The 24,761-nt window shown below is 40.0% G+C and overlaps 1 protein-coding gene across 2 annotated transcripts; it reads left to right on the top strand.

Moving 5' to 3' along the window:
* The first annotated feature begins 382 nt into the window (after positions 1-382).
* LOC137265585 (WD repeat-containing protein 11-like) lies at positions 383-24,653 on the top strand. Of its 2 annotated transcripts, none has more exons than XM_067801008.1 (30): positions 383-554; positions 1,217-1,286; positions 2,358-2,399; positions 3,766-3,919; positions 4,382-4,555; positions 4,924-5,025; positions 5,414-5,522; positions 5,962-6,145; positions 6,571-6,694; positions 7,089-7,276; positions 7,751-8,075; positions 8,288-8,372; positions 9,001-9,107; positions 9,375-9,447; positions 10,018-10,126; positions 11,891-12,051; positions 13,221-13,347; positions 13,835-13,941; positions 14,122-14,245; positions 15,545-15,713; positions 16,653-16,821; positions 17,328-17,393; positions 18,264-18,348; positions 18,811-19,008; positions 19,404-19,570; positions 19,837-19,931; positions 20,067-20,164; positions 20,945-21,025; positions 21,548-21,692; positions 22,255-24,653. In XM_067801008.1, the coding sequence occupies exons 1-30, from the start codon at positions 490-492 to the stop codon at positions 22,395-22,397; spliced, it is 3,846 nt and encodes a 1,281-aa protein (XP_067657109.1). In that variant the 5' UTR covers positions 383-489; the 3' UTR covers positions 22,398-24,653. The 2 variants fall into 2 exon arrangements, with proteins under 2 accessions (XP_067657109.1, XP_067657108.1); XM_067801007.1 differs by having other exon boundaries at positions 20,067-20,179.
* The last annotated feature ends 108 nt before the right edge of the window (positions 24,654-24,761 follow it).

Below are 24,761 nucleotides of genomic sequence, written 5' to 3'. Positions count from 1 at the left end.
ATGATGGTGGTGTCGGTTGATTATTACTATTTGAATGAATATATGGATATATATCGGTATTTGGTCTCTGTTAACTCAACTAACTCATACCCCCTTCGCCGAACATAAGATCTAAGTTTCTGAACTATGTATTAGTAAAACTAATAAAAACTAGTAAAAAACAAACAAATGAAAAAAACAAACAAGTTCTACAACAAAAAGGAGACCTGGTACTCTGTATATTACCTGAAACTACAGTAATCTGGTTTAAAAATGCAAATAATTGCATCATCCGATAAAACGCCCAAAACATTATCAATGCAACATTCTCATAGTATAGGCATTTTCATAGTCCGTTTTAGTGAGGATTGATTATTAACTAACCCACTATACCAGATCCCGGAAGTGTCCGGATTTTATTCCAATATGGCGTCGTGACGATTGGGGTGTATTCTGTATCTGTCAAAAAAACATCCGTGACAGTTTCATTACTGATTTTGTGTATGCAAAATGAAACTGTTCCCTAAAATAATTACAGGGGCCTTGCATGCCCAGAACAAAAATGCATGTGACTGGTGAGTTTTGGACACTGATTATAACATGTTATCTGTCTTCAATCTACATCTTGTTTACAAAATAGTCGTAAAAACAGTTAACAGGCTAGCTGATCTTTTCAGTATTTGTAAACATATTATGCCGTGTATATAACTGACAGCTCTTGCATTGTCAAATGATATTTGGGAATTCGAATGTTTCGCCTATTTAACTTCGTATAATTTGGTACATTTCCTCTCAGGAATAATTTTCTGGGGGCCCATACATGCTACGTTTCAACTTCAAACAGCTAAACCTTTCACGTCTCTCTGGACCTTCAGTACATATATTACGTTACTTTCTATTAAGTGACATAACTTAGTAAGTGGAGAGGTATTGCATAATAACTTGATGTTTGTACTCCAACCAGTGGAAGGTGTCAGGTATTTTCATATAGCACGAAAATACACTTCTGGATCTCGTTGATGATTCATTATTTTGATTACCATACATTTATATAAAAATTTGTTGTCCCTTTGAAATGATGATTCATTATGATGATGATAATGGACCACCAGTTTAAACAAAATTATTATGTCAGTTTTGTGATGATAATGGACTACCAGTTTATACGAAATCATTATGTCAGAGATTTGATCATGTTGATGATTATGATGATGACGATGATGGTTGTGTGTTTCAGGGGTTGGCAAGGGAAGCTGGCCTATGGTTGCCACAACTTTGTGACTGTGGTGGATCCGGGGACGGTTCAGGTATGTCTCAGAGGGTCTTCAAGTAGATTTGGGTCAGCAATGTAAATTAAGTTGTAAGAGATGAATGGATTGATTCGACAAGTCCTGTGACAAAGTTGATTTTGTTGATTTTTCTTTCATTAATCCATTGATGTTGATTGTTTCTGACTTAATCAATCACTGGTTTGTGTCCATACTCAAATTGACAGGCTGCCGTCATCTAGCAGGAGCATTTCTGAGTCTGATTGATTGAATTTAACTTTACACCACTTTTAACAATATTTCAGCAGTATCATACCAGAAATGGGCTTCACACATTGTAGCCATGTAGGGAACTGAACCCGGATCTTTGGCATGATGAGCTAGGGAATCCCACCATCCCTCTGAGCATGATGTTAAACAGCAACCTATCTGTGCCACTGCTGTATAGGTTTTCCAGTTGTCTTCTTGTTTTATTTTACATGATACACTAATCTGAAAAGAGGTGGTGTCCTTATGGATAGAGCATCACTCATCATGCAGCGGATCTAGGTTGATTCCTCTTATGTGTACAATGTGTAAAGCCCGTTTCTGATCTTCCGAGCTGTGGTATTACTGGAATATCGCTAAAAATGCCATTAAACCAAATTCTCTCACTCTAGTCTGATTGTCTGGTTCAGACTTGCTTAATTACAGACCACCACCATGTAGCTGAAATATTGCTCAGTGTGGCTTAAGTAATCAATCCAAACCACTCCAATCTGTAAAAGACCTCAGCTCATTGGCGTCCTTATGGAAAAGTGTTTTATTGAGATTAAGAAAACATTTCCAATGCAAGTATGAAAAAGAACATAGTAAAATTTAATTTTTAGAAACAAAAACTGAACATCTAGGATGTGATGAAGAAAGAGGTTTTATCGCATTCTGATAATAATGTACATAATTGTGAAGATGCTGTTGAGTTGGGGCCTTCTTTTATCTATTGACATGACATTAGATTATATTAGCTGATTATGTAGGTTGACAGTAAATAGTATTAGAAATTTTGCAAGATGAATAATATATAAATGTCTTCCAATTTGACATCTGCCTCTTATTAATATGGATTTGCAGGTTATTCAAGTGCTTGAGAAACACAAGGCCAATGTTGTCAAAGTGAGTAAACATGGTAAAAGCATGATTTACAATGAAGATACACAGGAACACTGTGATAATTACAAATTGATGTTCATTAAACTTTAAAAAGTAAGTGGAAGAAGTACTAGTCCTCATAGACCTGGCACTAGTGGCCCAGTGTTCTAATTGAAGGGATGAGTTGCCTCCCTTAGTTTTGTCAGGAGACTCTAGATGTCACCAAATGGTAAATGTCTACACCTTACATCGGTTTCAGATTATCTCCTACATCATATCGACTATATAAGGCTGATATATTTTTCAAAGAGGCAACTTCACAAGTCAGTCGTCTCACCCTTGGATAATATTTATATATTTACTTGTCAAATATGATAAATATGAACATGATTTTACCATAGTCAAAATGCTGGAATAATGGAATAGACGAGTATGTATTAAAACTATATTCATGATGATGAGGGACAGTGGCATCTGTGAATTATGTGACAGTATTGTTCCTCACAAGAATCCGTTCTGTGCCATTCAGTTAGTTTCAGTCATTTCTCCAACACTGATTAATTGAAATAACCAAAGATTGGTTGTAGTGACCAAATGACCAAGCAATCGATCACATTTTTCTCATCATCCAGCACAAACAATTTGGAAACAATTGGTTTAGTCTTGGGAACTCTTGATGATGTTGTCATAGCCTGAAAACCTGTTTTGTTCTTAGAAAACTCACTTCACTGACTGAAAAGTCATGACTGAATATTTCATGAAGACTCCAGAAAGTTTATGATCATGGTATATCAGTCGTCACTTTAAAGTAGCTAGTTGTGTCATGTTATACATATCTGCAATAACAACCTAGACTGGAAAATCAGAAAAATGACTAATCAATCTTTGCCGATGACGGTTTGTTGGTAATGAAGCAATAATCAACTGTGAGATTTCAACCAATTCCCACTAGTTAGAAATCAGAAAAATGACTCTAACCATTTTTTGTCGATGACTGTTCGTTGGTAATGAAGCAATAATCAGTTGTGAGATATCAACCAATTCCCAACACTAGAACTGATTCTATCAGTAGAGGATGGCAAATAGAATTGGTCTTTAGCTGCCCATGCTTGTCATAAGAGGCAAGTAACAGGTCAGTGGACAGACATGCAGACTTAGATGACACACATATCCCACTTGCGTAGATCAATGCTCATGCAGTTGATCACTGGATTGTCTGGTACAGACTCAGTTACTTACAGACCGCCGCCATATAGCTGGAATATTACTGAATGTGGCTTTGAATAACAGACCAACCAAACCATGTAGTGGATGGCTTCATGTGTCAAATGTGTGCAGGTGTATAAAACTGTGTAACTGCTAAATGACTTACGCTACTGAATACGTGAAGGTGAAATGGGGAAAGGAGAACTACCACCATGACCTCAACAGCCCTTACACTCTGCGTCTGGTGTCTGCTGATGCTGCTGGGGTCATTATTGTGTGGGACGTGGCACAGGGACAGGCCAAAGTGGAGTTCTCCGAGGGAAACAAGCCAGTTCAAGGTGAGATGGAGTACAGTGCTATGTATAACATGTATAATCAATGCAAACCAGTGAAGATCAGGGTAAGAATTGATCTTCAGCCACCTATGCTTTTGTAAGAGGCGACTATCTGGATTGGTTGGTCAGACTCACTGACTTGTTTGACTCATGCCATTGTATCCCAATTGTGTAGGCCGATGCTCGTGCTGTTGATCTCTGGAATATCTAGTCCATACTTAATTGTCTGCAGACTGGCCATATAGCTGGAATATTGATGATTGGGGATTTATAAAACAAACTAATGATATAAGAAAAGGATAATGCTAAGTAAATGACCATAGTGTTTTTGAAAGTTGGTGTTTGCTTTTGCACCCTATTCTTCCATCTTGGCACATGCTTGTCTCCTTCCTTGACTTGGTAACGAATGTTGATTAGAGACTGAACATGGCTGATCAGCAACCATAATCACTGGAACTGTTTCAGACATGGAATGGCTGCGGAACCAGGATGCATCACGTGACCTGCTGGTGGCGCTGCATCCCCCATACTCCCTGGTTCTGTGGAATGCTGACACCGGCACCAGACTCTGGAAGAAGACCTACACTGAGAACTTGCTTTCCTTCTCCTTTGATCCCTTCAACTCTAAGAACCTTGCATGTGAGTCAGAAGTCAAAATGTCTTGAAAGGTATTTGTGTTGTGGATCTGTAATTCCAATGAAATTTTATCAGTTGGCTTATGTCATATGTTTTAATGAAGACAGGGTAGCCTGTTTCCAAAGTAACAACTAACTATTAACCCTGTGTGGATGCACATTTAGAGTTGTTCCTAAACAACATCTGCAGGTCATGAAAAGATGGATCTGATGGTCAGACTTGGTAATCTGATGGTGTTAATGCTCATAATATCAATCACATGATTGTCTTGTCCAGACATTTAGCTGGAATATGGCTGAGTATTGTTGCAATTCTAACAAACAACTTTATGTAGTTATTGTTGTATCACAGATACTGTTTTCATGTTTCAGTTTTGGGTCAGGACTGCATTGTGTTCATTGATGACTTCACCATCACCAAGACCCCTTCCAGCAATGGCAAAAAGTTCTACATATTCAGCCCCTCTAGTCAGAGTAAGTGCTTTCTTATGCTGTAGGTAAACACTTCTAAATTTTGTCTTTTTGAGAGGCTTTTGTGAGATTTCTTATTTGGGATCATTGTATTAATCAAGCAGCCATTTTGTGTCAATTTGGCTATGGTATCCTGTTTGTTTTGTTCTCAATGATGATTAGTATCAATATTGTTCTAGTGTGGCAGTAGAGGCAGTACTATAATAGTCCTGTCACCTGGCAAGTTTTCACCAATATTTTCTGCAGATTTAGGGTTGGATATCGTGACAAATTCAAGGATTATTCCCACATAACCCTGTGGTTGAGAGTGGGCCTACTCTGGTCTATCACAGGCTTGAGCTTCAGTAGATGATCAAGTATGTTGTTTGACTTTGATGGTTGTTGTGTGTAGATTCGTCTGTGAACCAGGCTGGAAACACCAACAGTCTCGAAAGGAAGTCTTCCTCCAAGAATCTAGCACAGCGGATGACCAGGATTCTGGTGGGCGAGAGTAAACCAAGGTCAGTTAACTGATGGCATTCAGATGGATGGTTTGGGTGGATGGATGCATGAATGGTTTGAGTGGGTGGATGGGTGGATTGTTTGGATCTGTGGATGGATGGGTCATTGGATAAGTGGATGGATGCTTTGTTTGGGTGGATAGATGGTTGAGTGGGTTGGGTAGATGGATGGTTTGGGTTTTTGGATGGATGGTTTTTGTGGGTGGGCAGATCGATGGTTTGGGTGGGTGGATGGATGGGTTGGGTAAGTTGATGGTTTTGGTGGGTGGACAGATGGATGGTTTTGGTGAGTGGGTAGATGGATGGTTTGGGTGGGTGTACAAATGGATGGATGGATGACGGATAAGCTGAATAATTTTAAGTGAATAATTTTCAGAAGAGATTACCAAATGTACCGAAATTGTACTTTTTATTGAAGATAACTTTTATTGTGTTGCAGCAAGTCAAACCAGACTGATGAAGAGACCATTGCTCTGAATGAGTGCATCCAGTTGTCTTTCCATCAGTCTTGTCGCCACCACCTTCTTCTCCTCTACCCTAGAGAACTCCTCATCCTTGACCTTGAAATCAACCAAACTGTGGGGATTATCTCCCTTGACAAAGCAGCCTCTTCCTTTGCCCAGGTGAGTCAGTATGTTACGAGTAGCATGTCTGAATGTGTTCAGCCTTTCATGATAGATAGTTTTATTGTCTGAGTACAGGTTTTCCTAGAAGATGTTGCTTGAGATAGAAATACAGGAACTCTTTTTCATCATGCAGGTGTCTGATTTGTTTTCCTAATAGAGGGGATGTCACATTTTCTCATATTTTGTCGCAAATTGCTTCCTAACATTAAGATTGTATTCTTACAAACATGTGGGTATGTCCTGGTCAAAATCAGTTCTTGGTTCCATCATCATTAGAGCTGACAAATACAACCCGTGAACTGCAGTATCCACAGAATCACGCCATTATTATCTCCATTCAGAACTGCCTCTTTATGTTTATTTTGGAGATACAGACTTAACTCAGTATGACACTTCAGGCATCTGTTATTCTGTGTCTGCAGATTATCCCCTGCTGGCAGAGAGATGTGTTCTACTGTCTGCATGAGAACGGCAGTATATCGGTGCGGGTCCGCCGCAAGACCAACCTGATGTCTGCGCCTGCATCCGAGGGATCTGGAGCTTTTGGTAAGTCAGCTTCATACCGTGTGAGCGAGCCATTAACAAACTGTACCAGATGTAAATGGATTTTTGAACCCATGAAGATATGGGTTGGAATTGGTCTTTAATGACTCATGTTTGTCATAAAAGGCAACTAACAGGATTGGGTGGTCAGGCTCGCTGACTTGGTTGACTCATATCATCAGTTTCCAGTTGCACAGATCAATCCTTTTGCTGTTGATTACTGGATTATCTTGCCCAGGATTGTATAGTTCTGCTTTTGTTACATTAGCATGATAAGTGAGAACAGTCTACTTTCATGCAGAATAATGACTGAGACAGTCAGATTTTACTTAAGTCTCTCACTATTCACAGTGTACACTAACTCAGCAGCCCTATTGTATGCGTACTGTTATTCCAGACGACACTCCACCCAATGTATCCTTGGATGTGGCGTATGACCTCCGCTGTCAGTCGGACCCGCTGCGAGTGACACGACACAATCGGGTGTATGGCATAGCCTCCTCCCTCACCTCAGAGCGGACGCTGGCTCTCATCATGAGCGACAGCAGGGTCATCTTCTGGGACCTCCACACCGTGGACATGCCGGTCAGTATAGCCTACATTGGGGGACTTGTGTAGGCTAATGGTTGAAGTGTTTGCCCATTCCCAATGTGGAAAGCTACTTTCTGGTGTCATTTGTCATGATATTGCTACATTGTCTTTAAACCTGTCCTTCGTTTGCTCACTCACTCATTCAACCACTCAACCACCCACTCAACCACCTACCCACTCACCCACTCAACCACCTATCCACTCACTCACTCACTCACTCACTCACTCACTCACTCACTCACTCACGTCAATCACTAGATACAGACTCAGATCTTTTCAAGTCGCCATCATAGTGGGAATATTGTTGCGTGAGGTTTAAACAACAAAGAAATAATGTTAATATGTTATTAGGATGATAGCATTCAGATCTTTGACATCTTCTTATTGCATCGCATGAGACTTTTTAAACAGAAGGAAATACTTGACATATATATTTCAAAAAAACCCAAATGTCTTCCTGTGTTCCAGATTGAGATTGACCCTCAGCTAGCATCTCCTCTGTACACACCTGGACTCACCCTGCCATCCCCTGCCCAGCAGATTTCGTCCCGCAAACAGGACTTCCCTGTCATCTCCAGCCTGGCATACCCCAAGGCTGCTCTCACTGATCTCATTGGTCAGTCCCAGCTGCCCCTGGGTGAAGGTCAGAGGTCAAACAAAGGTCACACAGTTCAACTCAAGTTCATCTTGACTGGGTTGCTGAATGGAATCGCTGCACACGTCACCACCATCAGAATGTGTCCTCCTCTCACAAACAAAAACTGGAATGTCTATGAACCTCTTCTGGCTCTAGGTAAGGTAGATTAATGCTATCTGCTGATGAGTTAAAACGAATTTCAGTTACATTGTCATGTGCCTGCCCTGATTGATTTAGGAGCATAATAACTGGAGGGAATTTTGATCCTGAAAAAATATATCAATGAATTAAGAGATCATTACTTATATGGTCTTGTTTGCCTTGTCAAATGTATCATTCTTTAAAACACAAGCCATTAAACAATTCAGGTACCTTCTCCGGTGCTGTCCAGATTGTGAATGTGGCTTCTGGTCAGTTGGATCGAGAATACAGCCTGCACTCTTCCATGGTGAGGTGAGTATGATAGTCTTGCTGTCGGAGGACAGCTGTGACCAGGTAGATCCGATAGTATTTCCATATTCAGGTCTGATTCATCCAAAAGTATTGGATTAATTGTGACATTGTGGCACTCTATGAATGCCGTCTTGAGACAACAGTCAAAGATTATGCCTAACACATGTGCAACCTTTGATACATATCTGGAGCATTGCACTTTGTGACACCTTTTCCATAGTTTCAAGGGTAAACTAGTTTTCATATTTGAAAATAGTTTGAAAAAGTATCAGAAATTGTAGTTGTTGTTTATTCCTTTGATGTATATGTTCATGTTTTCTTAACGAATCATGTTGATGTATAGAAGTCAGTGCTGTAGTACTTCAGCCTTGTTTGAAAACAGTAAAAGAATCTATACCTAAATACCATAATGAATCTATACCTAAATAACATAATGAATCTATACCTAAATAACATACTGAATCTATACCTAAATAACATAATGAATCTATACCTAAATAACATAATGAATCTATACCTAAATAACATAATGAATCTATACCTAAATAACATAATAACGTAATAGAGAAGTTGTCATCCATAGAGCATCATTTGATTGTCATACTAACTGTATGTGTTTATGCCACAGAGGTATTGAGTGGTGCGGACTGAAGACGTTCCTCTCCTACGCCTACCCCAACCCAGGGCCCAGTGGACTGGTCAAGAACGAGGTGTTTTATGTGGACATCTTGTCTGGTGAGTGCTGCTACAGTGCCCTTCCAGACCTTCCAGAGTAATATTTAATGTTTAAAGCAATCTCTTTTAATTGTTTCAGAAAATTATCTAAATTGATTATAATCTACTTTTTATGTATAATGCTGCTTGTAAGAGGTGACCGAAGTTACAGGTGATCAGGCATGCTAGTATGTCATCATACTTGACATGAGAATTGTTGCTCATGATATTGATCTCTGGATTGTCTGGTCCTTTCCAAACCAGAGCTGACTGATGTATTTTCTGCAGGTAAAGTGACATTGGTGAGGACGCAGCGCGACGAGGAGTCCCGCATAGAGTCACTGCAGATCTCACATCTCAGGTTAGTGTCCAGTCCTCCAGACCACTGCAGATACGTCTATGCTCTACTGCCATTTTGAGGCCCAGTTCTGCATAGTGATCTTAGCATTATGATGATTAGAACTCCTGTATTTTGACATATACTTATGACTGGTATAGTGTTAAGATTTCTGATAGGAAACTGAACTTTTGAGAACTAGCTGGACCATTTCTCTGCGTGTGTGCTTTCATGTGAGGGATTACATCCTTGTGCTTAAAGGGGAAGCAAATGCATAGCACTTAGGGAATTGTTTTTATTATCTTTGTTTTCTCCAACTCAAGGTTTGTTACTGTCTTTCCTTGAAGTTGCTTAACAGTGGTTTGGGGCGAAAAAAATAGAAACATGTCTACCAAAGGTAAAGCAAAATGTTTGGTTTTGTTTGAAAGCTATGAATCTTTAGTTTTCTAAAACCAAGGTTATGTTACCAGGTATCCTTAAAAATACGAGATGGGAGATTTCGAAAACATTGTAATATTGTATTGATTTTAATGAGGTGTGCTCGGTATCTTGACTCCACTGAAGTGACATGTTAGTTCCTACTGTGTATTGCAGACAGTACTTTGTGCTGGCCTTCAAGGACAAGCCGCTGGAGCTGTGGGACATGAGAACATTGACCATTATCAGGGAGCTGCCCAAAGCATTCCCCAGACCCACAGCTGCTGTAAGTAGGCCTTGAGTCCGACATCAGTCAGCCCATGAAGGTCTGGCTTAGTATGTTGATCTTCAGCAACCCATGTCTGTAGTATGAGGTGACAGGATCAGGTGGTTAGACTTGCTGACTTGGTTGACACATGTCATCTGTTCCCAATTGCATAAATCGATGTTCATGCTGTTGATCACTGGATTGTCTGGTCCAGACTCCATTACTTATAAAACGCCGCCATATAGCGCAGCGTAAAACTAAACTCACTCATGAATTCATCATTCATCATCAGAGTCTCCAGTTTTATGATTGTGTTGATGCTGGCATACCTTGTGGTACCTATGCAGGTCAGTTCAACATCAACAAAACTCTTGACTCAACTTCCAAGTTATTCTGGAATTATAATTTCAGCTTATGGCTATAATGCTTCATGTGAACTGTATTTTATTGTGAACAGAATCAAAGAGGTTTTATGTAATCAAGTACCACTGAATCTAAAAAGTCTTTGGTGAAATTAAGGGTAAAGCTGTATATCATATTAGGTAGACTTTAGATGTTTACAACTTGATACCAAATAGCAAGATACGGTGTTCATAGTTCACAGATCACAAAGTGTGTACAACTTTAAAGGTCACATGCAACCAAAAAATCAAACATAATTAAAACACATTTATCACTTATTCATGACATATAATATACATTGCTGCTTTTTAAAAACAAATAAACACAATTATAACCGTACAATCGCGATTCAAAAGTGCAATATTTTGTACTTGGGCTAACTTCCCCCGAAACGAAGCCCTCGGGAGACCGAACCCAGTCATAGCGGGTGGATATGCACTCAAGTGTAACGACGGCTTCCGATTGGCTGTTTCATTTGCTGATATGCTGAGGGTTCATTGTGTGTACAGAAAGATGATCTGTTTGATGGGCATTTTAGAAGTATAGCCAGTGACAAGGAAGTAAGATTTCTTTATGGATAACAACTTGAAACTGACAAGTTGCACAAGTTGTTTCCGTCAGACCCAGTCATCCGAAAAAAATGAATATAGTTTGTTTGCAACCCACAGACATAAAAACATGTTATGTGTATCACACGTGCCTAATTACATGTGGCAGACACGAGACTCGGTTGCACGAGTCATAAATCAACTTATTTTCTTTGTCGTATAGCCTGATAGGTGTTAAGTTCAAATTGCACGTGGTCAATGATTGAAGATGTGTATTGCATGTTGTCTTTAGAAGAGAGGCAGACAGACATATAGGTGTGAATAAACCAGACACTGAGCTTTCTTTGTGACAGAGACTGCTTACCACAATTGTTTTACGTAACGAGTAGATTATTTACTTGTTTGTGTACACATCCAAGATTAGACTACTGTTCACGACCTCAGACGCTGGGCAGGCATACTGTTTCAAGCTCCGCGAACCTATTCACTGCGCATGCGTTATGGGCGCAGCGCAGCACAGCTGTTGAAACCAGTTTTCCCCCCAGCGCTGGGGGGAATTTAGTGAAACGTTTGAACTCCGATTTCGCGGGCTTTTTTTTCATCGCGTTTTTTTCAACTTTATAGGTTGAATTGGCATTTTTTATTATTTGTTTCGGTAAGTGCATACCGAAAGGTACCAGAATCTGCAAAGTTGTGTTTTACATTGCATGTGACCTTTAAGTTTTATCTGTAAATGTCTCAACTTGATCCTTAAAATTAATATGTGTGGAGAAGATTCTTGAGTTGAGGTGTGTATGGAGTGGTCTGATGTCACATGTTCCCCTTGCCGCAGGTGTGGTCCCCCTCCCACAGTCTGAAGAGTCTGAAGAAGAAGCTGCTGGACTCGGGGGCGGAAGAGGACAAGACGGCCATGATCAAGTCTACTGATGGGGAGACACCGCCCACAACTACCTCCTCACAGACCAGTATGTCAGACAGCACCACCAGCACCAAGTGAGTCAAGCTGTCATATGTGTCTGCCCTGTTTCTGCTGGGCTGTGCCAGTCGTATCTCTGTTGTGTCTATCATGACTTTGTTGTGCTGTTCTAAGGATGAAGATTTTATGGATATCAACTTCTTTATATGAGAACACAACATTTCGGAGTTAATGCTTACTCCTTCATCAGGTGATTGAGAATGGGGTACATATATATAGCTCTGTACCCCATTCTCAATCACCTGATGAAGGAGTAAGCATTAACTCCGAAACGTTGTGTTCTCATATAAAGAAGTTGATATCCATAAAATCTTCATCCTTATGCATTTCACTTCTAAATGCCCCTCAAAGACTTGTGCTGTTCTAGTCCTATATCTGCTGTGCTGTGCTGTGTCTATCCTATCTGTCCTGTGCTGTTTCATTCCTTTCATTGTTGTGCAGTTCTAGTCCTATTTTTGCATTGCTGTGTCTATCCTATCTGTCCCATGCATTCCTTTCATTGTTGTGCAGTTCTAGTCCTATTTTTGCATTGCTGTGTCAATCCTATCTGTCCCATGCATTCCTTTCATTGTTGTGCAGTTCTAGTCCTATTTTTGCATTGCTGTGTCAATCCTATCTGTCCCATGCATTCCTTTCATTGTTGTGCAGTTCTAGTCCTATTTTTGCATTGCTGTGTCTATCCTATCTGTCCCATGCATTCCTTTCATTGTTGTGCAGTTCTAGTCCTATTTTTGCATTGCTGTGTCAATCCTATCTGTCCCATGCATTCCTTTCATTGTTGTGCAGTTCTAGTCCTATTTTTGCATTGCTGTGTCAATCCTATCTGTCCCATGCATTCCTTTCATTGTTGTGCAGTTCTAGTCCTATTTTTGCATTGCTGTGTCTATCCTATCTGTCCCATGCATTCCTTTCATTGTTGTGCAGTTCTAGTCCTATTTTTGCATTGCTGTGTCAATCCTATCTGTCCCATGCATTCCTTTCATTGTTGTGCAGTTCTAGTCCTATTTTTGCATTGCTGTGTCTATCCTATCTGTCCCATGCATTCCTTTCATTGGTGTGCTGTTCCTTTGTAAATCTACTGTGCTGGGTTGTTAGAGAGGTAAACAAAAAGCACTTCATATCCAATATGTCTGCTGCTGAGTTTTGAGAATCATTTCATATCACATGCAACTTTGTGTTTTGCCAGAGAAAAGAAAAGCCAGGGCAAGGTGACTGTTAGGGAACACTTTGTGATGACCGACAAGGACGGCACCGTCTTTCACTTCATAGTAGAGGGGAGCCTTATTTCCGACGTCACCAAGATACCCCCAGAAGTAGGTGGTTGTACGTGAGACTGTTACAAATGTTTTTACTTAGTCAAACCCTAGCTCTGAATTCAGACAGGTTCACTTGGTACCTTGAGTAAAGTCAAAATGAATTTGCTTTTATTTTTTTGTGTGCCAATATTGTTGGTTGTTTGATATCTTTCATTGTAGTGGCAGGTAACTTCAGTTCTGTCCTACCCGTGAAGGTCTGGGGTAGAACGGGTCTCCAGAAATCCATGCTTGCCATAAAAGGCAACTCTGCTTTTCGTAAGAGGCGACTAACGGAATTGGGTGGTCAGACTCACTGACTTGGTTGACTCATGTCATCAGCTCCCAATTGTTCAGATCAATGCTCATGCTGTTTGGTCACTGGATTGTCTGGTCCAGACATGATTATTTACAGACCGCCGTCGCATAGCTGGAATATTGCAGCGTAAAACTAAACTCACTCATTACATTCCGTCCATACTTCAAAGACAGATACCTGACATTTCAGAGTGGCCTGAGCACGGTGACAACGCTGGCCTGGAAGGGAGACTTCCTGGTGTTTGGTGATGTTGATGGCACTCAGTGTCTGTGGGACCTCAAGGCCAAAATATCCAGGTAGGTCATATTTCATTCAAATATCAGGGAGTCATGCTTCATGTATCCAAACATCATTCAGAAAGTGTCATTGCAGAACTGATGTATAATACCCTGGGCAATTGATAGGGCTGACTGAAGTATTACCATAGAAAAGTATTCCTGTGACACGCTTCTGTTATGTTTTCCCCTGGATTCTAGAACCACACCATCCAGCCGTGGTTGGATCAAGAAGATTCGGTTTGCTCCGGGTCGAGAGAATTTCAAATTCTTCACCCTCCACAATGATGGTCTCGTCATCTGGGACATCAACAAGGATGGGAAGGTAGGTGTTGGAAGACGTGTGTCCTGAACTTGCACTATGTCTTTTACAGTGATTGTCTTCAGAATTTCCTTGGGGGCTGGGGGGTGTTCTGAAAATCAGTACGAGATATACAGGGATAAACCTATAAAATTTTTTATGGGCTAGTGCCCCATCTGGTTAAATTTGGGTGGTCCCAAAGTTTGAGGGTCCAAGTGCCCCACAAGGTTAATTTTAGGTCAACCCCTTTTAAATTTAGGTGTTTTCAGCTAAATGTATTTACTTAATTTGGATGTAAATGAACTGTTTTAATAGCCTTGTAATAACCTTGTAATTTTTTTATTAGAATTATTGTTAACGATCATGAACAAAAACTGAAACTGAAAGTTATCAAATGAAATATTTTTAGAAACACAGGCTTTCATTGGCTGAACTTATTACAACAACCAATCACAAATGTTTTAGCACGTGGATTAAAACTGGTTCACTTAATAGTCGTTTAAGCAATTATGGCGAATGATAACAATGTTTATTGTATTATATTTACTTGAATGTTTTGGATGAGGTGTTTGAAATATTTTGTGTCTACAGGATACAACCCTTATTTCTGTCAGTGGCAAGTCATATTTTGATGGGGAAATGCTGCAGACACGCATCCTAGGTGTATCCCTGGATATGCAAGAGTAATGAGAATATAGTGGTTATCTAATTTATCCTTGAGGAATATCTGATGTGAAATTGATGTTGTGATTTTGAAAATGTAAGGGGAAACTTGTGGTGTTGACATTTTTTTCAGGGAAGACGTCACAAAACATTTAACTATTTTTGTCAACAAGCTTGTTTATATTAGATCCACAACCATGGGCTTTGTTATTGATTGTATGAGTTATCTTGCAAAGCATGAATCTTGCAGACAAATATCATATAACTGATTTAGAATTTCTGTTACCCATAATTTGTGTTGCAAAACAGTCAGAATTAATAACATGAAGAAATTCCAGTTATAATCTTTCTTTTGTTTCATTTGTTGTGTAAAGCCGCACTTGGCACTTTTCGAGCTATATTTCAATATTCTATGAATAATTAAACCTGGAGGAAAGAATCCAGTGATCATGAGCTTACGATGACGTGTGGCAATCCAGTCAGTAATCCTGCCCACCTTATCCCTTTAGTAGCCTTTTGTGACAAGTATGTGTTGCTGAAGACAAATTCTAACACGGATTTTCATGGATATGGGTGAGGCAGTGGCAGTGGGAAGCGGACCCACAGTTATCTCCCCTTGTCATGCAACTGGTACTAATTAAACAAACTGTCTTGTTTCAGTCTGAAATCTTGCATTCAATAAAGAGTCCGAAGGAGATAGCTAAAGTTGTGGATGCAGAGTGGGCAGGGTCAGACAGGCCGGTGGTCGTCACTGCCAGTGGGTGTGTCCACATCTTTGACATCACCATGAAGAAAGCCAGCTCTAGCATCGACCAGTGGGACCTCACAGGTAGGTACTGAAAGAGTTTAGTTTTTTGCCTCACTCAGCAATATTCCAGTTATAAATAAGTAGTTTGTAAATACTCGAGTCATGACCAGACTATCTAGTGATCAAGAGCATGAGCAATGACTTCCACAACTGAAACAATGACATGTCAGGCAAGTCAGCAAGTCTGACTGGCAGGTAGGGGTGAAAGGGGACAGGTCATTTGAAAGAGGGAAGAGGGGAGGAACACGAGATAATTGGATCGAGGACTATCTCAATTTGTGGACACTAATGACAGCCTTTCCTTCTTTTCAAATATACCTCTCCTTGACCCCCAAATAGATCTAAATTGTTGCTGTGACCCCCGTAGCCCCCTTAAAATGGTTATCTGCCATTAAATTATGTATTAAACTTTTGTATTAAAAAAACATAAAACTGTAAATGTTTCATTTCAAGCTGACAAATTGGTACATACAGAACTAGTTTGTGAAATCAATAAATAGCCACTTATGATTCATGAGTAGTTTATAAAATATATAAAAAACACTATTGAATATTTACACATAAGCTGATGGTTCATGCATCAATAATTTACTGGCTCTGTAATAGGACATTCACAAATGTCCAGAACGTTTCACTGTCAGTCTCTGTTCATGAATAGGAAGTAGTGTTTCAAGTGTGCAGAAATGTGGTGTTTTCAGATATATGTCACTTTTTCAATGGCAAAGTTGATAAGACTCAAATTAAGTTTGTAAAGGGTTCATATTACTTTCCGAGTCAGAAACCAGAAACAATCTCTAAACGTCTTGAATGATTAAGCTTGATTGTTTGTTAACAATTAAAGGGAGGTAACTCCAAATCACTCCCTGTCTCAGCATAGCCTCTTCAGTTGTCAATGTTGTACAGCTTTTGTATTATTGGTATCATATTCTCTGACACTCACTGAACTTGTACTTGATGCAGAGCCAGTGTTCAGTCCACACTTGTTGCCACCCAAGTCGTCACAGCTGATGAAGTGCCTCCTGCAGCACCAGCCCTGGACGGAGGAGTTCAGTCTCAGTCTGGAGGGCATGAGGGAGGATGACATGGAAGTCCAGAGGATTGTCAACTCACAGATACAGCTCATAGACAGGTGAGTAGGGTGTCAGGTGTCTGATACAGCTCATAGACAGGTGAGTAGACAGTCAGCTCCCTGTTATAGCTCATAGACAAGTGACAGTCAGCTCTGTGTTACAGTTCATAGACAAGTGAGTAGACAGTCAGCTCCCTGTTACAGCTCATAGACAAGTGACAGTCAGCTCCCTGATACAGCTCATAGACTGGTGAGTAGGCTGTCAGCTCTCTGATACAGCTCATAGACAGGTGAGTAGACAGTCAGCCGCATGTTACAAGTGAGTAGACAGTCAGCTCCCTGTTACAGCTCATGGACAAGTGAGTAGGCTGTCAGCTCCCTGTTACAGCTCATAGACAAGTGACAGTCAGCTCCCTGTTACAGCTCATAGACAGGTGACAGTCAGCTCCCTGTTACAGCTCATAGACAGGTGAGTAGGCTCATTGGGAACATTGGTCATTGTTGACAAGTTTTAACATGATCTGACAAGAAGTAGGTGTTTCTGCATGTATGTACTCTTGTTGCAGTGACCTATTGGCCTATCTGCCGTTCTGCCAGTTTGGGACAGCCCAGAGATGCCTCCTCACTGCCAGGTAAACTCCATGTCACCTTTTGTTGAACTGCATTTCCTTGTGAAACAGATACCAGGGAAAATATGCTCAGGAAATACCACTGGATGTTTTATTTTCTTCCTCATGATGATGAGCTTGTTTATGTCAGTTTGTCTATTGCAATGTGTCCCTTAGTATGCTGATGGTGTAAGTTGGTGCTCATGATGTTGGTCACTGGATTGTGTGGTCCAGACTTGATTATTTACAGAGTGGGATATTGCTGAGTGGTGTGAAACAACAAACAAACAAATAACTGTTTACTAATAAATAATGATGAGCAGAGCAGTTCATCATGTGAGACAAGTGTGGATCTAAATAAGAAAATAAATACTTCATTGCCAGTCTTCTCTAGATTCCTGTTTTAAAGATATGAGGGTATTTTAATGTATGTTATATGGGTTAGCGCTACAGTCCATGCATACATGTATTACTGTCAGTCTTAGCAGCACAAACTATTACCAATCTCAACTCCCTAGGGATCATCCAACTCTTGCAGTCACTAGGTGTACCAGGTTACTGTAGCTTTTCCTCCCTAATGAGGTACACATTCACAGCTGGGTGGTTAACTGCACATTGCTATACCTTCAACTAGGCATGTGTATGTAATGAATTTTTGGTTTCTTTTAAGTACACTAAAGATTGTGATAACACTGAAAGAGCATGCACACAATGTTGAATGCAAGGTTTTTACACCCAGTCACAGATGGACTCCATCCCAGTTGCTGAGAAATACCTGGGATATTGCTGAGTGTGGCATTAAACATTGAACAATAGTAACAGGCAGCCATATCCTTACATATGTAGTTCATTTTAGTCTCCTGTCCATGACTGTGTGCATTATTGTACTTACAGATTGTTTGGTGATGAATCTGAAATCCACTTCTGGACGGTGGCTCTTCACTATCTCCGGTCAACGAAAGCTCAGCCAGCAAGCAAGGTAATGTCAGTGAGACAGAGTTCCACCCAAATAACCCTTAAAACTATGGAATGTATTTATGATCTGAAGGGGAAAGTTGGGTAGCCTTGGTGTTAATGCGTTCGCTTGTCACACCGAAGCCTGTGTTCAGTTTCCCACATGGGTGCAGTATGTAGAACCCATTTTTGGTGTCCCCCAATATTGCATATTGGTGTAGACATGTTGTTGGGGATTCAGATAGTTAATTTGGACTCACCCCAAATTTGTTACAGTAGGAATATTAAGGCCTTGTTACCCAAAAACATGTTTACACACCTAGCTGTAGTAAATTGATATATGTGTTAAATCCTAGATTGTTGTTTTTGAAAAAAAACACAAGATTTTTAAATGCCACATTTTCATTGTGTTTAAGTCTCATCTGGTTTTCTTCTTGAGGAAACTGAGACTATGTTGAGTATATGTCAGCATGTTTTTGTTTGACAGTCCCCAAGCCGCGTAACTTCCCAGGCCGACATGACTGATCTGTTCGTGCCACAGACCCCGGGGTACAAGGAGGCCAGTGACCTTGTGTTGCTGGAGAACCCTGAGGAGGTGGAGAGACAGCGGATTCTCACCAACCTCTACCGCGACCAGCCACTGGAGCGATGCTACGACGCCATGGTCGACAACAGGAACTTTAAAGTAAGGACAGATTTTACAGGTTTAAATTTGTTGTTATGCGGATATCTGCTAGAATAGGTCTTCAGCAACCTATGCTGATTGTTAAAAGTCCCTGATTGGTCTGGTGATCTGGTTGCTGTGGCAACACCTTGGATCATCGCTCATATTTTCAATCACTTCATTGCCAGGTCAAATCAGGTTGAATATTTGCTAACACACCCTTAGGCAAACAATTGTTGAATTTGGCATTAAGCATCAAGTACAATCAGATGTAACTTTAAAACCAGTTCACTTATTGATTTCCCCAATATCCGCTGGATTGAGATGAATAACTGAGTTTGGCTTTAACTTCTTATGGGGATGTAAAGCTATGTTGTCATTTCTGTGGAACTTATATGGAGACACATGTATTGCAGAAATACCAGCTAGACCGTGTGTCCCTCCATGACAGTAAGCGGTCGACGTACGAGCACACTCAGAAGTGTGCGGAGAACTACATGCTGCTAGGCCAGACAGACCGAGCGGTGCAGTTGCTCCTGGAGACAGAGGCGGAGAATGACAACTACTACGTCGACAGTCTCAGGTGGGTGGACAGCTACTATATTTAAGTCTGGATGGGCCAAGAGGCTCGTTAGTCTCAGGTTCCAGACTGTGTCAGATAATTGGCATTTGATGTTAATATATTGATCCTATCTCAGTTGGGTTTTATTAACAGTCCCATCACACCCCAGTTTGTGAATATTGAATGAAAAGTCATGGTGAAATAACATAGACTGATCAAGATTAGAAATAAATTGTTGCTTGTATGACCCTGATATTTTGTCTGACGATCAACCTATTGTCCTGCAGGGCTTGCCTCGTAGCCAGCATCAGGTCTTCTGGAGCCTCACAGAGCACCATCAAACTTGTCGCCACAAACCTCATTGCCAATGGTAAACTATCAGGTATGTACAGGGACAGTCAGTGCAGACCCCAGAATTTGATGTGCAGAGTGATGTCCCTTTGGTGTCCCAGGAACCAGTGTATTGGTTAATACATATTGTGTCTATGATTAATTTTCGGCTTGTTGTATGTTGCAGAAGGGGTACAGTTGCTGTGTCTGATAGACAAAGGTTTGGATGCGTGTCGATACCTCCAGACATACGGCAACTGGGACAAGGCTGTCTGGTTGGCCAAGGTCAGGACTCAATGTGTATGTTGTGGGTCAATTTATCAGCATGACCAGGTCCATCGGGGGCATGACCTGAGTTCGTTTGCATGACCTGGGTCTGGCTGTCTGCATGACTAGGGTCTATTTTAGGGGCATGACCAGGGTCTGTCTGCACGACCAGTGTCTATCAGAGGGTATGACCTGCATTTGTCTGTCTGCATGACAAGGGTCTGGCTGTCTGAATGAATGTTAAATAAATAAGAACTGTGCCCTTATTCTTGAAACGTTCATGGCCCTAAGAAACGTGGATCGTTGCCAGTGTGTTAAGAATGGGCTTGAGAAGATTGTAGTGCTATGAATGTTTGGAGAATAGCTAGTCTGGTCTTATGTGAAACAACTGTTTTGGAGACATGGGTGACATATTCATCATAGGCGATGTTGTTTGCCGTGCAGAGTTCAGGATTGGAAAACTGTTCAGAGCAGCATTAAAAACCTCACTCACTCCTAATCCACGATCCACTCACTCACTCATTCATTCATTAACTTACATTCTTCTCGTTTTGATCACTCCAGAGTTATCCTCCCTGTACTCCACTCTCAATCATGTTTCCTTGGAGGCAGCTTGACCTTGAGACTTTTGTCTCTGGAACTCTTGCATTCTTGTTCACGACATTTTCGGTTGTCTTTTTATGTAACCAACTAACAAATAATGATTTATCTGAGTGCTACCTATTGCATGCAGCACGTTCTGACAGCTGATCACTCTGAGACACCGCTGAAATAGACTATGTCTGTGTTATATTTCAGGCTACCCTGGACAACAGTGAGTGCAGTGAAGTAATGAAGAGATGGACGGATCATCTTTGTGGGACACAAGTCAACCAGAAGGTAATATACGGAGGGAAACAAATAAGGAAGCTGTGTGTTTTTAAACTTGAGAAGAAACCTGGAAACAAATAAGATAAGATGATAAGATGGTATAAATTAGGTCCTTTAATTAAAGTTTGACTACCAAATAAATTTCATCTCGTGTAGCACCCAGAATGGTTTGCATGGAACCTGGAATTTCCACTCACACAAATGAAGTAGGGGTTGGTAGCTTAGCAAAATGGTTACAGTGTTCGCTTGTCAGGTCAAAGTCCAGGGCTTAGATTTTCTAAGCTCTTAGCGCTGAGGTAGTCATAAGTTGATGTTAATGTATGGCACTTACGATTATCTTAGCACTAAGAGAGCTTTAAAAACCTAGGCCCTGGGTTCGAATCCCACACTGGTACAATGTTTGATGCCCATTTGTAGTGTCCCCTGCTGTCTAGATATTTGTTTGGAGTGATGTTACTGGAATTCTAGGATTAGAACCAACTCACTCACTGACCAGAAGTAAGTGTGTGTTTTGCTGTCTGCCTGATTCAGAGCAAGGCCCTGTTGGTCCTGCTGTCTCTGGGCCAGTTCTTCAAGGTGGTGGAGATGCTATATGGGATGAGATGCTTCGACAGGGCCACCTGTTTCATCGAGGCTTGTCTGGAGTTCGGGGTCATCGAGAAGACAACTGAAACTGGTCAGTATTAACTATCACCTCTCCTGTCACCCCAGCAACCACTGTAACAATAGCAGTCTAAGGCTTCTTCATGATCAGATCTTACTTCTTTAAATGTATTTTCTGGATCTAATGATAAATATACATAAAAACTAAAGTTTGTTTTGGTGTTTAGAATGCATGCATGTTTAGAGGGCATTGTAATAAATTTGATGCCACTATAGTTACAACTTGATTGATATTATATTCACGTCATCTCAAGATTTGTTATCTTGTGTTTCATTTAAACTCTTGGTGTATTTAAAGAATTTTTTTCTTTTCTGCATGAGAAAGGTTACCCTTGACCAATAATTTGCTATGCAGAGTTGTATCCCTTTATGTGCCAGGATCTGTTAGTGATGAATCTGAATCCCAGATTTCCCAGTAGGTCTGTGGACATTCAAGATGTTCTAAGGTCTTAATCAGATCTTAACACAGAGATATACTGAATCAGAACAATAATATTTTAAAGAGATTTCCCAAGCCATTAACGTTCTTGGTACAGTCTGGATGAATCTGCAGATATATGTACGTCTGACTTCAGCTTCACTGATGGAAGCAGTCTTCCTGGAACATGCCAGATTTCTGACTAACCTTGGATTGAAGAAAGCTGCTGAGTACTACTGCCACCTAGCTGGCAACAAGGGCCAGCAACTCTTGAAGGAAGTTGAAATACTATTCACCTAACACAGTATCATTTAAAACTTGAAATATAATATATTATGAACCACCAACGCATTTGAATATTAGAATGGGTGTTGTGTGAGTGCTTGCAGGTGTAATGAAAATTTAAGGCTGGGGCTCTTATTTAAAAGTTGGACATTATGGGTGATATTTATGAATACAAATCAAATTACTTTTGAAGGGAGGAAAACTGAGCATTTCAACTCAATGAAAAAATGTCATATTTTTGTCATATCATGATGCTTCGGACATATTTAATTAACTTGAAAAGTGTATATGAACATATTGAACTCGTTCAGAGTCTGTATTTCTTGGATATATGACATACACAAGTATTATGATCTTTTATCTCTGTAGTGATTGTGCTTCAGTGCTTGTTTCAGATCGTATACTAATTCAAGTTTATTTCACATCGTATAATAATTGAAGTTAATACGTTTCCAAATACTTTTGAAACAAGTTATGTTTTTCCATGAAGAATGACAAACCTTTCTTTTTGTTTTGTCAGAGTTTTTTTGTCAACATCATGTTATGAAAAAAATGTATATTTAAAGTTGCATTGTGTGTATGATACTCAATGAGCCAGATCTTCATGGTCAAGGAAGCTCAGTAGGAATTGTCTAGTCCTTTGACTCATAGAGCATATACATTTGTTATACACCAGACATGTAATAACGTGATACTGTGAGATAAAGCTTCACTGCACGAATCAACCACTGGCAAGTGCTTGAAATAAGGCAAAAGAAGTGTGATGGTTAGCACAGTGGATGAAGCGTTTGATATCATAAAATGTTTGATGCTCCACATAGATACTGGTCAAGCAGATGTCTGGTGTCATCCGTCGTCATAGCTGGAGTACTTCTAACAGCAGCGTTTATGGCATCCACGATATTTTCCAGTCAAGGTCAAGTGTATTCGGAATGAGGAAGCATTTGTTGTTCATGCTAGGTGTATGCGTGTCAATAATTATATAGTTCTACTTTTGATAGGGATACCTACACAGAAGCCCTTCTTGTATCTCTCTCACATGTTGTGTAATATAAGTTATATTGTTGAAGCCTATTATTGACATATCCTTTTCAGCCATTCAGATTTGGTCTGGTGGGAGGCAGGTCTGAGAATTTCTGGCTGTCAAAATGCCCCAAAATAAGCACCTCTTACAACTCTTATGTTTCTTTCTAAAATTCTAAAATTGTACATGTATTCAGATACTTCTCAGACAAAATGCCGAGACTCAGATGTTAGATACCTTCATAACTGCTTGCTATGCTTCATGAAATCAGTTGATGTTCACCAGGACTTATGTCCATCTCAGTGTTTTTCTACCAACATTTAAGCATGGTTGCAGATTCCTTTCCATATCATATTTGTCCTAATAAACACCCTGGACACACACAATGTTAACAGAGGTTGTTACCGATTAAACCAAAGTACAATTACGATACTGGAGATAAAGCGTAAGATTGTGAATAGATATTACTCCACTGCAGATGAGGATATATTTATCTTTACATGTGCAACTCTGTCTTGCATCATGGAAAGGATAGTTGTAAATAGAATGATGTACATCTGATTATCGTCGACAAAATGTAAGGTGCACATTTAGGACATGTTACATTGTTTGACAACAAAGCTATCAATATGCTAGTAACATATTTAACATGGTATGAATAGTTGTTAAGAATGGTTACAAATTTGTTTGCAGTTGTAGGGAATTTATTGCAGGATATACTGTATTAAGGTTGATAAGCATTTCATTAGTGTGTCTCTCTAGAGGTAGAGGGATTAAACTTTGGTCTTTCATCATGTTCATGATTATCTAAATGTGATAAATATTAAGTGTATATAACAGAAGGTAAAAGCTATCCATTTCATTGTAATGGATACTCAATGTACAGTTCGGGCAGAGTGGTCTCATCATGTGTTTAAAGTCCGTTTTAATCATACTTTTTTGACAGAAACCCAATACAAACTTCTATTCCAACCCAGAAATAGTGACAGATTTTTTCTATCAATATTATAGAATTCTAAACATTCTTTAATGTACAGACATGCATGTAACTTCCACTTTGTAATACCCTTACAAAACTATGGCAGTTTGTGAGGGCTTCAAGTTGTTGTCTGCATTTGTGTATATGTGCTTTTGACCAGCATTGTAAAGCATTCCTAGTTATTTATACATGTATATTCTTTATGCTTGTTCATTAAATATGTACGCCACTGAAGAATAAATCTTCACATGTTGGTATGGTTCCTGATCTGTTTCCACAATTTAATGTGTTTGAAACCATGACAAAATCTGACCTCTTTGTCTACACAATGCTGCGGTATTGAAATAATGCCATTGAATCAGAAATTTCCATGTAG

Source organism: Haliotis asinina, chromosome 15, assembly GCF_037392515.1.
Source record: "Haliotis asinina isolate JCU_RB_2024 chromosome 15, JCU_Hal_asi_v2, whole genome shotgun sequence".
NCBI lineage: Eukaryota > Metazoa > Mollusca > Gastropoda > Lepetellida > Haliotidae > Haliotis > Haliotis asinina.
Note: the sequence above shows the minus strand (reverse complement) of the source record. Positions and strands in the feature narration are given on the sequence as shown.